The sequence below is a fragment of the Silurus aristotelis genome, assembly GCF_946808225.1.
Source record: "Silurus aristotelis genome assembly, chromosome: 21".
In the NCBI taxonomy this organism is placed as follows: Eukaryota; Metazoa; Chordata; class Actinopteri; order Siluriformes; family Siluridae; genus Silurus; species Silurus aristotelis.
The window spans coordinates 1,554,435-1,570,330 of record NC_139594.1 but is presented as its reverse complement, the minus strand read 5'-3'; the positions used below and the strand labels follow the sequence as shown (position 1 = coordinate 1,570,330).

The 15,896-nt window shown below is 45.4% G+C and overlaps 2 protein-coding genes across 4 annotated transcripts in view; one reads left to right on the top strand and one right to left on the bottom strand.

Moving 5' to 3' along the window:
* The window catches only part of ptpn2b (protein tyrosine phosphatase non-receptor type 2b), a 14,851-nt gene extending 8,410 nt beyond the window's left edge, over positions 1-6,441 (top strand). Inside the window, exons 8-10 of one of the 2 annotated variants that reach the window (XM_083524549.1) lie at positions 1,154-1,341; positions 1,449-1,547; positions 5,930-6,441. In XM_083524549.1, the coding sequence (XP_083380675.1) occupies positions 1,154-1,341; positions 1,449-1,547; positions 5,930-5,954 (312 nt within the window). In that variant the 3' untranslated portion in view covers positions 5,955-6,441. Of the gene's footprint in view, positions 1-1,153; positions 1,342-1,448; positions 1,548-2,506; positions 3,419-5,929 lie in introns of those variants that run through there. The other variant, XM_083524550.1, reaches the window with a different exon arrangement.
* A 623-nt stretch (positions 6,442-7,064) lies between these two features.
* psmg2 (proteasome (prosome, macropain) assembly chaperone 2) lies at positions 7,065-12,013 on the bottom strand. Of its 2 annotated transcripts, none has more exons than XM_083523362.1 (7): positions 11,857-12,013; positions 8,842-9,010; positions 8,621-8,679; positions 8,246-8,364; positions 7,934-8,113; positions 7,548-7,668; positions 7,065-7,374 (listed from the first exon to the last, which is right to left on the bottom strand). In XM_083523362.1, the coding sequence occupies exons 1-7, from the start codon at positions 11,911-11,913 to the stop codon at positions 7,294-7,296; spliced, it is 786 nt and encodes a 261-aa protein (XP_083379488.1). In that variant the 5' UTR covers positions 11,914-12,013; the 3' UTR covers positions 7,065-7,293. The 2 variants fall into 2 exon arrangements, with proteins under 2 accessions (XP_083379488.1, XP_083379489.1); XM_083523363.1 differs by having other exon boundaries at positions 7,934-8,110.
* Positions 12,014-15,896: the final 3,883 nt, after the last annotated feature.

Here is a 15,896-nt window from a genome sequence, read left to right as displayed (position 1 = left end):
CACAGACAGGCAAGTGGAGAGGGGCGCAGACAGACAGGCACGTGGAGAGGGGCGCAGACAGACAGGCACGTGGAGAGGCGCGCAGACAGACAGGCACGTGGAGAGGCGCGCAGACAGACAGGCACGTGGAGAGGCGCGCAGACAGACAGGCACGTGGAGAGGCGCGCAGACAGACAGGCAGGTGGAGAGGCGCGCAGACAGACAGGCACGTGGAGGGGAGCGCAGACAGACAGGCACCTGGAGAGGAAGGCACGTGGAGAGGAGCGCAGACAGACAGGCACGTAGAGAGGAAGGCACGTGGATGGGAGCGCAGACAGACAGGTGCGTGGAGAGGAGCGCAGTCAGACAGACAGACGCGCGGAGGGGAGCGCAGACAGACAGGCACGTGGAGGGGAGCGCAGACAGACAGGCACCTGGAGAGGAAGGCACGTGGAGAGGAGCGCAGACAGACAGGCACGTAGAGAGGAAGGCACGTGGAGGGGAGCGCAGACAGACAGGTGCGTGGAGAGGAGCGCAGTCAGACAGACAGACGCGCGGAGGGGAGCGCAGTCAGACAGACAGGCGCGCGGAGCGGAGCACAGACAGACAGGCGCGCGGAGGGGAGCGCAGACAGACAGACAGGCGCGCGGAGGGGAGCGCAGACAGACAGACAGGCGCGCGGAGGGGAGCGCAGTCAGACAGACAGGCGCGCGGAGCGGAGCACAGACAGACAGGCGCGCGGAGGGGAGCGCAGACAGACAGACAGGCGCGCGGAGGGGAGCGCAGACAGACAGACAGGCGCGCGGAGGGGAGCGCAGACAGACAGACAGGCGCGCGGAGGGGAGCGCAGACAGACAGACAGGCGCGCGGAGGGGAGCGCAGACAGACAGACAGGCGCGCGGAGGGGAGCGCAGACAGACAGACAGCCGCGCGGAGGGGAGCGCAGGCAGGCAGACAGCCGCGCGGAGGGGAGCGCAGGCAGGCAGACAGTCAGACAGACAGACAGGCGCGCGGAGGGGAGCGCAGACAGACAGAGGTCTAGACAGGCGGGTGAGAATGAGGGCAATTTGGCAGTTTTAGGGCCGAAAGATTAGATTGATGGATGGATAAATGGATGGATGGACAGAGAAATAGCTGAGTAATCACTGCTTGTGTGTGTGTGCCCGTGCACCAGAAACGATGGCAGGAGCTCTCTAACGAGGATCAGGTGTGTGTACCCGAGTCTCCGTCACCTCCCAAATGTCAATCGGAGCGTTTCAACGGCACCCGCAAAAACCAAGCAGACGACACGGGAGAGATTGAGGGAGCGAAAAAAATTTCTAAAGACGAAAGAGAAGCAGACGGAGACACGTGCACATCGAAGTGAGTGTCTGTATTTCCGTCCATGTTCAGTCCCACTGACTGATTCCTCCCAGTGTGAGGTTTTTAACACATTTTTTTTTTTTTCCGTTCCGTGTTCCTCTGTACAGCGCGCGCAAGAGACAGCGAGACGAGAAGATCTCTGCACAGAAAACCTCACCAAAGCAGACGAAGCCCAGGGCGAACGAGACGGAGAAGAAGAGGAAAAGGTGATGCTCACATAATACACAACCGGAACCTCCTGGCAGAGGCAGAGGGTTTAGTCTGAAAGATCTCGGTCCTAAACACAGCTTATTGTTGTGAATAGAGAACAAATGATTTGAGTGATTTGTGGAAAGTTTCCAGAACCTCAGGTAGAGGCAGCCAGGTTCATTTACTTTTCTGTTATATTACTGACAAAAACAATAACCAGCTAATATGTTCCTTTAGCTAGCACTAACGTACGTTTATGCTAGCAGCAGCTGTATTTTCGTTTGTTGTAATCAGCAGGGATCAGGAGAGTGAGTGGGCTGGTGATGATCAGTGAGGGGTTTGTTTTGTTTTGTTTTGTTTTAACGAGTCTGATCTACAGGATTGCACCTAATTTGTGACCTTTCTGGAATATCTGAAATATTTGCCCTGATGTCAAGAGCAGATACAGGGCCACAGTAAAGCCAAAAGTATCTGATACGACTGAAATGAAGTCGAGGAAGTACGAGGAACTCTGTCAGGTCAAGTTTTAGTTTCAGAGGAGTTTAAAAGGTTTTGTATGGATGAAGTTCCCGTTCCTGGCTCTCTAAGCTGACCTGATGATATTTGAAGACACGATCTGGTATGACGACATGGTTTCTGAGGACCACTACTGTAAGATCTGATCTTGTTTAGGATCGTTAGATCTTGATCTAATTGTTTGTTGTGAAGGTAGAGTAGATCATCCTGGGCGTGCGGGTGAAAGTGAAGGTCTTGTCTTTGGATATCATGAGCAAACTGAAGAGCGAGTGAATTTGGAGGCTATTGAATGTTCTAGGAAGTTAAAACCAGTTGGATCAGGTTGAGTAGAGACCGGTTAATAATGTCCAACTGACTCGTAAAGTTCTGAGGCTTCCGTTGAGAAAAGCGCTGCCCCTCATCTATAAAAGCCTGTGCTCTAGGTTTTTCCAGCTGACCGTGTTGTCCCTCTTTCACACAGCCTGGGTTGCATCTGTTGTACGTGACCAAGCGAACTCTGACCCCTCCCTTTTCTCCCACCCGAGACCGAGGCAGTGCTGCGAGCCTGGGCTCGACCCCTCCCCTCGCCAAGGGCCCACCCAGGGCCCACCCTGGCCTCTGTGCACAACCCCCAGACTGTATGTGAGGAAACTAGCCAACAAGGTTACATTGTGTTGTCGCAGTAGGTGTGGAGCTTTGATGCTAATCCAGATTTCATGCTAACCACGGCTTTGGGTTTGGAGTGGGAAAAAAAACGTAGCATGGTTTGACTTTGCACGGTTAAAGAGCAACTCCAGCACCTTTTAGCCATAAACACTTAAACACTCACAAGACAAAACATAGTGTGTGTTAATGACAAAACAGTAGCCATGGGGTCACAGTTCGCCTCGCATGTATCGTGTAGTCATGGTAACATCGAACATCTTTACAGGTGCCGTGCTATTGAATATGGTCCTTGTATAAGGTGGTATCAAAAGGTTTTGAGACTAGTTTTGTAACACACCAACAGATGGCAGCACACAGGCTGCACGCAGAGTCACAGTGAGCACCGACCTCAAAGACGGATAAAAAAAAAAAAAAAAAAACAGATTCATGGAACAGAACAAATGATCATCCCCAGACAGTTGATCCAGAATATCCATAACTATGGTAAGGGGCAAGTCGAGAAGAGTCGCAGGACCACCTGAAAGCAGCAAAAACCGACTGCACCATGATGAGCTCTGTTTATTAGTTTGTACAGAGAAAACGTCTCACATCGTGTATAATCCGAGCGCTGCACAGTGAAGCACGGTGGTGGGAGAATCAGCGGAGCAACGTATAGGGTCTATTGTAGAAGAACGAGTCAAATTGGAACCAGGGTTCTTACTGTAGGCATCTAAATATCATACACTATTTATTAATACACTTTTTTTTTTTTTATACACATTTCACACTCTGTGGTCATACGTATTGGGACAACTGATGTTCCCCAGTACCATATGTGGTTTTAACCACAAAGTTGGAGGCACAAAGTTGTACAGGACGTCTTCATTAAACTAGGAGGCCCAAACCTGTTCCAGCATTACATTGTCCCTGTGCACAAATCCAGTTTCATGAAGATCTGCTTTCCATGGGTTGGAGTGGAAGATCTCCTGCTATAGAGCTCCACCTTTTTAGAACATGAATGAATTTTTCATGTGACTGCACCCCAGGCCTCCTCACCTCACCTACATCAGCTTCTTGCACACCCTTGTGGCTGAATGAATCTCACATAAATCTTCACCAAACTCAGTGGAACATCTTCCCAGAAGAGTAGAGCCTCTTATAACAGCGAATGTGAAATGGGATGTTCAAAAAAAAAGCACATACGAATCTTATGGTCAGGTTTCACACACCATTTTATGACTCGTATTTTAAAGCCCACCTGGAGCTTTGTATTAAATAAAATAATAAACTGTATGCTTTGATCTCAAGATCACTGTAACTGGTGTGTGAAGCAGAGTTGCTCTTTAATCGTATTATTATTTGCATTTAGCTTTGTGTGGACGCAGAGATCATTATGGTGCAAAACATAAGAGTGACATTACTGTGTAGTGAACACAAGGTGGTGCTACAGGAGTGTCTTGTGCCTGATCTAACACGTCATGCGCTAATGACCAAACACGCATTCAACGCATGAGTGTGTTACCAGCTTCCATACGTTTTATTGTGTGTGTGTGTGTGTGTGTGTGTGTGTGTGTGTGTGTGTGTGTGTGTGTGTGTGTGTGTGTGTGTGTGTGTGTGTGTGTGTGTGTGTGTTCTGTCGATTTACATGCTACAGAGAAATTAATAAATGCCTTCAACTGACATATAAAAGAAATAATAAGTTTCTTTTCGGCTTCTCCCGTTAGGGGTCGCCACAGCGGATCCTCCGCACGTTTGATTTGGCACATGTTTTACGCTGGATGCCCTTCCTAACGCAACCCTCCCCAATTTATCCGGGCTTGGGACCGGCACTAAGAGTGGCTGGGGACGGTTCCCTGACCAGGAATCGAACCCGGGTCGCAGCGGTGGGAGCGCTGCATCTTAACCACTAGACCACCAGGGGACCTTATAAAAGAAATAATACATTCATTAATTAATTAGTTACTTAATTGGTTCGATAATTAATCAATTACCATTAAATAGTGTTAAATAAAAATAAATCAACCTTATAATAGTCTATATCATAGATAATATCATTGTGATATAATAAAATGTATTATAATGAACGATTGAACGGAAAGAGAAATTAAAATTAATCTTATGCATCGTATAAATCAGGAATCGTGTATATATTTTTGCTCATATCACAATACCCTGATTTACCCCGAGCGAGGGGACATTCAGAGGGGTGGAACTGAGATTGGGGGGGAATGAGGGGACATTTAGAGCGGTGGGACTGAGATTGGGGGGAACGAGGGGACATTCAGAGGGGGGAAACTGAGATTTGGGGGGAACGAGGGGACATTCAGATGGGTGGGACTGAGATTGGGGGGGAACGAGGGGACATTCAGAGGGGTGGGAGTGAGAATTGGGGGGAACGAGGGGACATTCAGAGGGGTGGAACTGAGATTGGAGGGGAACGAGGGGACATTCAGATGGGTTGGGACTGAAATTGGGGGGAATGAGGGGACATTCAGAGGGGTGGGACTGAGATTGGGTGGAAAGAGGGGACATTCAGAGGGGTGGGACTGAGATTGGGGGGGAACGAGGGGACATTCAGAGGGGTGGAACTGAGATTGGGGGGAAACGAGGGGACATTCAGAGTGGTGGGACTGAGATTGTGGGGGGACATTCAGAGGGGTGGAACTGAGATTGGGGGGGACATTCAGAGGGGTGCAATTGAGATTGGGGGGGTGCGAGGGGACATTCAGAGGTGTGGAACTGAGATGGGGGGGGGACATTCAGAGGTGTGGCTATAAAATGATTGGCAGGAGTGTGAAGGAAAAAAAATTCTTCAAAAACGTTTTCAGTAGGAATATATGAACTATTGCGCCTTTAAATATATCAGGGGGTGTGGCTTATTTCAGAGTCCCACTCCTCCCCCTTGTCTTCATCGCAAATGCAGGCAATGAACCAAAGTTCATTTTTTTTGCTTCCTGTTGCTATGAGGCTGATGCTGCTAATGGAAGTGTGTTGCCTCCACATTAGCATGGCTCTTGTTGACATCAGTAAAGATAAATTGAAGAAGTTCACAGGGGGTCAGGGGGCAGGTGGAACCCCATCTCCACACTCTGGTAGGGGCCGTGGCCATAGAGAGGGGTTTGTTCTACAGTTACTGATATTAAATAAAATAGTTGTTTTGTTAGGTTGTATATTGTAACATTCGCAATTCTTTTTTTTTTTTTTTTTAAAAGATTTGTATAAATAAAATGTGAAGTTTAACCTCTGTTTCTGTTTCCAGAGCGAGAACGACCAGCGACACCTAACACCTCGGCAACCAGAGCAGGGATCTCCAGACCATAATACTCCTCCACACTGTTTACAGCATGGACTCTGAGGAGCGAGTGTGTCCTCAAACCAACACACACACACCAGCAGAGCAGTGCTGGACTCGAGCACTGCCTTGGCTTTAATCTCGGATCACAATTCGAACAATGATCTCTATTTTTTTTTTCTTTCGCAGAATCCGATGTCGTAGTTCTATGCATCACCCGTTTGTAACTTCGCATTTTTATTAGACGGACGTGTTTATTTCTGAAAACACTTATTTTTTTATACGGAAGAGACGACTTGAGGTTCTTCCCTGGGACGTCGGGATGAAACGAGTATTTTTGATAAGATGAAAAAGTCTTAAGAATTTTCCTCTTTAGTGTATAAAAGCGTCTGCATCGTGTTTGTGTGTAGGTGGCCTGTGTCATCATTTCTATCAGTCACGTGTTGGAATAAAACGCAATTTTTTTTTTTTACAATAAAGTTCTGGGTAGAGTCAATGGTGGGGGTGGGGTTATGCAAATGAGCATGTGTATGCAAATGAGTTTGTTCATATTGTCCACTTATTGCACTGGAATACATTTCTGTAGTTTTATTTTAAAACACACACTGCTATATAGGGTTGTTCGTTAAAAAATATATTTTAACAACTTATGCATATATTTAAATGGATTTGAATATTAATGAATAAATAGTTTCTTTTCGGCTTCTCCCGTTAGGGGTCGCCACAGCGGATCCTCCGCACGTTTGATTTGGCACATGTTTTACGCTGGATGCCCTTCCTAACGCAACCCTCCCCAATTTATCCGGGCTTGGGACCGGCACTAAGAGTGGCTGGGGATGGTTCCCTGACCGGGAATCGAACCCGGGTCGCAGCGGTGGGAGCGCTGCATCTTAACCACTAGACCACATTAATGAATAAATAATATATATATAAAGTATATAGAAAATACTTTTTTATATGTTTAGGTTTATTGTACGTAAAAATTATTTCCTAATTTGTATAAAGAAAAAAAAAGTTTTTTTTTTTTTTACCGAGTTTGTTGTGTAGAAACAAAAGTTTTCCAGCATGTGTACAAAATCCAGGCATTTGACGCTAAAATTTAAAAAGTCACTGTGTTTAATGAAAATCAGACGTTTTACATAATTACCATTTATTTTAAAAGACAAGCGAATTTGGCAAAGCTTTACACTCCGGGTGCAAAGTGTCACGTGAACTGAATCATGAGACACGTGATGATTATTGTGTGTAAGTGATGTACAACACACACAGTCCAGACTTCAACGGTGTTTCAGAAACGCGTCCCGTCGTCGTCTCCTGTGTCTCGGCGGAGTTCAGAAGATCAGAGGAGGAACGCCGCTTCCAAAAAGGAGCCTCCAGGAGGACGGGATTCTCCATGGAACAGAGCCCTGAACCTGAGATATGAAGCACAGTCCTTATTTTACCATCGTTATTATTAATGTTTTTATCAAATTCATAGTTGGTGTCATTATCCTCATTATCATGGTTATAATTTACATCATTATTATTGTCATTTTAATTATAATTACTATAATCCTAATTAGAATTGAATCTCTGAGTGACTGACCGGTTTGGCCAGCAGGTGGAGCCAGTCATTCAGGTGATTGACGAGAGTGAATGTGTCGGGGACGTTGTCTCCTTCAGAGCAGAACAGCAGCAGTACTGCCATGGACATGTTCTCACTGCAGCTGAAGACCAGAAAAAACACACGTTTAAATTCCTCAGTCAAACTTATTTGACAATTTTTTACTTTTACTCTGCACAGTAATCAACATCACTCTGATCTACGTCTCTGTTCATGAATGTTACTCTGATCCCCGTCCTCGACATCGCCCTCAGTCTGATCTCCACCCTCGGCGTTACTCTGACCCCAGTCCTCTGCGTTACTCTGACCTCTGTCCTCAACATGGCCGTTACTCTAATCTACTTGTCCACGTGTCTGGTGATCAATACCAGTCGTTGTAGAGTGCTTTGGTGACGCCTCCTCCCGGGATGTAGAGCCGCAGACTGTCTGAATCAGTGATTCCAGGGAAAGGGCTCACTCTCTCCATCTCCCTCCACCCCAAACTCTGCAGCGTCCCCTCTACGTCCTCCCGAAGAGCCGGAGTGAGCAGGTATCTCAGAGGAGAGCTGCTTCGTCACGGCAACACAAGAAAAAAAAACAAGATTAAAGGAAGTCAGTGGCACCACGATGCTTCCTGACTGACAAAGAGGTAATTCTGAGATGATAAAATGACCATGTTATCAGAGATAACAGGTTTCTACCTGAGGAGCTGCTGGTCGTCGCGGTGGTGAGCGTGGCAGCTCGACAGCAGCACCGTTCTGGAAAATCCGCTAGTTTTAATCCAGGACAGCAGTGTTTTACGGAAAGATTTCATCTTCGTCTGGAAAAGAAGCATCAAAATAAAAGCACGTTTCGGAAACCCACAGGACCAATGAGCAGACAGGTTCGTTGCCATGGAAACCGTTTGAATATTGGAGACAGGAAATTACTTTTTATATCTTTACCTCTAATAGTTTGTTTCCTGTTTTTACTTACGTTCTAGCAGCTATAAACAGTCATTTTTTTTTTTTACTGCTATAGAAACGATGGGGGCGTGGCTAGGGGTGGCGTCAGAGGGACTATGGGGGCAGACTCACCGATAAAATGGGGGTGCGTATCTGCAGCACAGCCAACTGCAAATCACTGCGACAGTAAACTACACACGAGAGAAAAAACATTTATAAATCAAACAATGTGCAGAAACACAGTTCTTACTAATGGGATAAATCCCAAACCACTTCTAGTCCCTGTACACGTGCACTACATAGGGTACGAAACTTCACAGTTGATAGAAATAGGAAAGGAGATCTGATCAGACCTTCAGCGTTGGTGCAGAGCAGAGCCGCGTCCTCAGCAACGCCGTATGGATTATTTCCTGCCATAGGGATCAGACAGTCCGTGTGGAAGTGTCCGACTCTCACCATGTCTAATGTGGAGATGATCAGATCTGCAGCCAGCTGCCCCACATTCCCTACTGACACTGCAGGCTGGAGAACAACCATTACATCATCAACATCAACATGATCATTACCATCATCAACATTAACATGATCATCATCATCATCATCATCATCATCATCTTGAACATCAATGTGATCATCTTCATCGTCAACAATATAATCATCATCATTACCATCATTATCATCTCACAACAATAATCTGACACAGTCATACCCTCCACAACTAAACACCACCACCACTAAACCACCGCCACTACACACCACTAAACCACCACCACTACTACACACCATTACACCACCACTACTACACACCATTACACCACCACTGCACCACCACCACTACTACACACCATTACACCACCACTGCACCACCACTACTACACACCATTACACCACCACTACTACACACCATTACACCACCACTGCACCACCACCACTACTACACACCATTACACCACCACTACACACCATTACACCACCACTGCACCACCACTACTACACACCATTACACCACCACTACTACACACCATTACACCACCACTACTACACACCATTACACCACCACTGCACCACCACCACTACTACACACCATTACACCACCACTACTACACACCATTACACCACCACTGCACCACCACTAAACACCATTACACCACCACTACTACACACCATTACACCACCACTGCACCACCACTAAACACCATTACACCACCACTACGACACACCATTACACCACCACTACTACACACCATTACACCACCACTACTACACACCATTACACCACCACTGCACCACCACCACTACTACACACCATTACACACCATTACACCACCACTAAACACCATTACACCACCACCACTAAACACCATTACACCACCACTACTACACACCATTACACCACCACTGCACCACCACTACACACCATTACACCACCACTGCACCACCACTACACACCATTACACCACCATTACACCACCACTACTACACACCATTACACCACCACTACTACACACCATTACACCACCACTACTACACACCATTACACCACCACTACTACACACCATTACACCACCACTGCACCACCACTAAACACCATTACACCACCACTACTACACACCATTACACCACCATTACACCACCACTACTACACACCATTACACCACCACTACTACACACCATTACACCACCACTACTACACACCATTACACCACCACTACTACACCACCACTGCACCACCACTACACACCATTACACCACCATTACACCACCACTACTACACCCCATTACACCACCACTACTACACACCATTACACCACCACTACTACACACCATTACACCACCACTACTACACACCATTACACCACCACTACTACACACCATTACACCACCACTACTACACACCATTACACCACCACTACTACACACCATTACACCACCACTGCACCACCACCACTACTACACACCATTACACCACCACTGCACCACCACTAAACACCATTACACCACCACTACTACACACCATTACACCACCACTGCACCACCACTAAACACCATTACACCACCACTACTACACACCATTACACCACCACTGCACCACCACTACACACCATTACACCACCACTACTACACACCATTACACCACCACTACTACACACCATTACACCACCACTACTACTGCACCACCATTAAACCACCACCACTACTACACACCGTTACACCACTTAACCATCACCACTACTACACACCATTACACCACTACCACTACTACACACCATACCACCACTAAACCACCACCACTACTACACACCATTACACCACCACTGCACCACCACCACTACACACCACTGCACCACCACTAAACCACCACCACCACTACTACTACTACACACCATTACACCACCACTACACAACCACTACACAGCATTACACCACTACTACACACCATTACACTACACCTACACTACACCACTACTACACACCATTAAACACCACCACTACTACTACACACCATTACACCACCACCACTACTACTACTACACACCATTACACTACACCTACACTACACCACTACTACACACCATTACACCACCACCACTACTACTACTACACACCATTACACTACACCTACACTACACCACCACTACACACCATTAAACACCACCACTACTACTACACACCATTACACCACCACTACTACTACTACACACCATTACACCACCACTACTACTACTACACACCATTACACTACACCTACACTACACCACTACTACACACCATTACACCACCACCACTACTACTACTACACACCATTACACTACACCTACACTACACCACTACTACACACCATTAAACACCACCACTACTACTACACACCATTACACCACCACTACTACTACTACACACCATTACACTACACCTACACTACACCACTACTACACACCATTAAACACCACCACTACTACTACACACCATTACACCACCACTACTACTACTACACACCATTACACTACACCTACACTACACCACTACTACACACCATTAAACACCACCACTACTACTACACACCATTACACCACCACTACTACTACTACACACCATTACACTACACCTACACTACACCACTACTACACACCATTACACCACCACTACACACCATTAAACACCACCACTACTACTACACACCATTACACCACCACTACTACTACTACACACCATTACACTACACCTACACTACACCACTACTACACACCATTACACCACCACCACTACTACTACTACACACCATTACACTACACCTACACTACACCACCACTACACACCATTAAACACCAGTTATTTTGTAATGAAGCAGTTTGTGTTCTACTGAAACTCACCGTAATTAATGTAAAGCCTTTAAAACTGGGCACGCGCTCGTCTACCGACACAAACATGTTCTCTGTAGGTGTGAATTGCCTCTGTTTTAATACCCCGGTGGCAGTAAATCCGAATCCGGTTTACTTTCACATTTACACCCGAAATCAGTGATTCTCAGATAAAGACCCGGGGCGGGCTGCCCTTCTGTCTGCCTGATCAAAAATATACACCAAAAAATCATTCATATCTATAAAACACAAACCTACTGATCATAAACAAGTTCAGCGCTATAAATGTTTATTTTAATCATAAAAATATGTAAGTTAATGTTTTTATTTTTTAAGGGTGTGAATTTAGGAACAGGCATCTGGAGCTGCTTTACAAAACAAAAGTGTTTAGCACGTGACCGAAACATTTAATGAGATCATTTCCGGGTAAAAAATATATATTTTCATCTTGTTTGTTGTCATCTTTCTGCATTTCTTCCTTTTTCTTTCTTTCTTTTCTTTTTATTATTTCTTACTAACTTTTTTTTATAAAATATAAATGAAAAAGGAGTGAGGCCCAATTGTGTGTGTTTATGTATATTGGGGAATGTGTGTGTGTGTGTGTGTGTGTGTGTGTGTGTGTCACTCACTCTCACACACACTAACACTCACTCTCACACTCACACACACACACTAACACTCACTCTCTCACACACACACACACTAACACTAACACTTACTCTCTCACACACACACTAACACACACACACACTCACTCTCACACACACACTAACACTCACTATCGCACATACACACACACTAACACACTAACACTTACTCTCTCACACACACACTAACACACACTCACTCTCACACACACTAACACTCACTCTCACACACTAACACACTAACACTCACTCTCACTCACACACACACACTAACACTTACTCTCTCACACACACTAACAGACACACACACACACTCACTCTCACACACACACATACACACACACTAACACACTTACACTTACTCTCTCACACACACACTAACACACTTACACTTACTCTCTCACACACACACTAACACACACTCACTCTCACACACACTAACACACGCACTCACACACTAACACACACTCAAAAATGCAGCACTAAGATCTAGTAAAACCAACAGCGAGATGAAGCCTTGGTCTGAAGCTAAAAACAGGTCATTATTGATTTTAACTGGAGCAGTTTCTGTGCTATGATGGAGCCTAAAAACTGACTGAAACTCTTCAAAGATATTGTTCTCTTGTAAGTGGTTACATAACTGGGCAGCGACAATCTTTTCTAAAAACTCCACATAAATGGGAGATTTGAAATGGGTCTGTAATTCGATATCGTGTTTGGATCCAAATCAGGTTTTTTAATGAGGGGCTTAATAACTGCTAACTTGAGGGGTTTAGGGACGTGAACTAACGATAGTGAGGAGTAAATAATATTGAGAAGAGGCTCACCAGCTGTATGAAACACTTCCTTCAGTAGATTAGATGTAATGGGATCTAACTGACATGTTGTTGATTTAGCTTTGGCAATAACATTATACAGCTCTTCCTGTCCTATACATGTAAAACAGTGGAGTTGTAGGTGAGATTGTGTCAGGAGATGTTCAGGTGTGAATAGTGGATTGTAATTGGTTGGGAGGAGTTCAGGTGTGAATAGTGGATTGTGATTGGCTGGAAGGAGTTCAGGTGTGAATAGTGGATTGTGATTGGCTGGGAGGAGTTCAGGTGTGAATAGTGGATTGTGATTGGCTGGAAGGAGTTCAGGTGTGAATAGTGGATTGTGATTGGCTGGGAGGAGTTCAGGTGTGAATAGTGGATTGTGATTGGCTGGAAGGAGTTCAGGTGTGAATAGTGAATTGTGATTGGCTGAAAGTTCAGGTGTAAATAAGATTAGATAAGATATACTTTTATTCACCCCACAGCAGGGAAATTTCTCTGTTACAGCAGCAAAGAAAAAGAAATGTGCAAATATGAAACATAATACAGTACAGAATACAGAATAGTGGATTGTGATTGGCTGAAAGGAGTTCATGTGTAAATAGTGGATTGTGATTGGCTGGAAGGAGTTCAGGTGTAAATAGTGGATTGTGATTGGCTGGAAGGAGTTCAGGTGTGAATAGTGGATTGTAAGCTGTTTATAGACATGTAAACGTAGTAAAATTTAATTCCAGTTCCATCCAGAGTAAGGCAGCGATGGTACACATTTCCTAATTACCTTTAATGAGCTCAGGTGGGTGGGGCTTATAGTCTCTTCACTGTCAAGTCTTCAGATAGAGCTCCTCTCCGAGGCTTATACACCAGGGGCACTTTAAACTGATGCAGTCATCCAGCTTGATGTTCTTTAGAAATAACCACTTGGAGACCTTCACCCTCTCCGGATATCATGCAAGTGAAGAGAGACACCTGATAGGTTCTTTCTTTCTAAGAGAGTTTGTGTCTGATGTCACCAAAGTCTACAAGTGAGATATTTTGGGCGTCACACAGGAGACGCCCTGAACATATTCACAAACACTGAAAACGTGAGGAGGAGCTGATGATCCCACAGCGGTGTTCAATTTCAGCATGGACATCATCTAACTTCTCAACCAACCGGTTTAACCTCACACACACACACACACACACACACACACACACACACACACACACACACACACACAAAGCAATATCATTTCTACAGAGAAAGGCAATAAATCATTACCATTCGCATTCTTACTGTTCTAGAGATTTTTTTATTTTTGTTATTTGTCCAATGAAATGCTCTCTAGAACCATGCATGCCCCGAAGAAAGTGTGTGTGTGTGTGCGTGTTTGTGTGTGTGCGTGTTTGTGTGTGTGTGTGTGTGTTTGTGTGTGTGTGCTTGTGTGCGCATGTGTGTGTGTGTGTGTGTGTGTATGTGTGTTTGTGTGTAATATTGTAAATAATAGTTATTAATAGAGGTCGAGGCACCGGGAACCCAGTCATTGTAGTTCAACAGGTCAGGTGACTCTCAGTGTCGGTCCCAAGTCTGGATAAATGTGGATGTTTGTGTTATGAAGGACATCCAGCGTAAAACAAGTGGATCACGAATCAGATTTCATAGCGGATCGGTGGAGGCCCGGGTTACCAACGACCACCACAGGTATCATTAACAACAGGGTACCGGTGAAAACTGTGCTGCTGTTGGCTGAAGAAGGAGAAGGAGAGGAGGAAGACATCTACAGAGACGGCAGGGAAAGGAGAAGTGGAGGAGAGTGGAGGTTCGGGTTGGTACTTTAAATGTTGGTACTATGACGGGTAAAGGGAGGGAGGGAGCTGATATGATGGAGAGGAGAAAGGTAGAGATGTTGTGTGGAAAGGGAGTAAGAGCAGGAACATTGGAGGTGTTTAAACTGTTCTATCATGGTGTGGATGGAAAGAGAAATGGTGTAGGGGGATTCTCAAGGAAGAGTACAGTAAGAGTGTAGTGGAGGTGAAGAGAGTTTCTGATAGAGTGATGATCGTGAAGGTGGAAGTTGAAGAAGTGATAATAAATGTCATCAGTGTTTATGCTCCACAAGTTGGCTGTGAGATGGAGGAGAAGGAAAAATTCTGGAGTGAGTTAGATGAAGTGGTAAAAGGTGAATGTAGGAAAGAACGATTGGTGATTGGGGCAGACTTTAATGGGCATGTAGGAGAAGGGAACAGAGGTGATGAGGAGGTGATGGTAGGTGTGGCTTTAAGGAGAGGAATGTGGAAGGGCAGATGGTGGTAGATTTTGCTAAAAGGATGGAAATGGCAGTGGTGAACACGTATTTTAAGAAGAAGTAGGATCATAGGGTGATGTATAAGAGTGGAGGAAGGTGCACACAGGTGGATTATGTTCTATGTAGGAGATGCAACCTGAAGGAGATTGGAGACTGTAAGGTGTTGGCAGGGGACAGTGTAGCTAGACAGCATCGGATGGTGGTCTGTAGGACGGTTTTGGAGGAGAAGAAGAAGAGGAGGAGAGTGAGGACTGAAAGAAGAATAAGATGGTGGAAGGTGAAGGAGAAAGACTGTAGTGTGAGGTTCA

Coding starts and splice junctions, on each gene's coding strand:
- psmg2 (XM_083523362.1), bottom strand. CDS start 11,913: ATGTTTGTGTCGGTAGACGAGCGCGTGCCCAGTTTTAAAGGCTTTACA. Junction 8,365..8,620: donor TACGCACCCCCATTTTATCG/GTGAGTCTGCCC, acceptor CTTCTTTTCCAG/ACGAAGATGAAATCTTTCCG. Junction 7,375..7,547: donor TCCACCTGCTGGCCAAACCG/GTCAGTCACTCA, acceptor TTCATATCTCAG/GTTCAGGGCTCTGTTCCATG.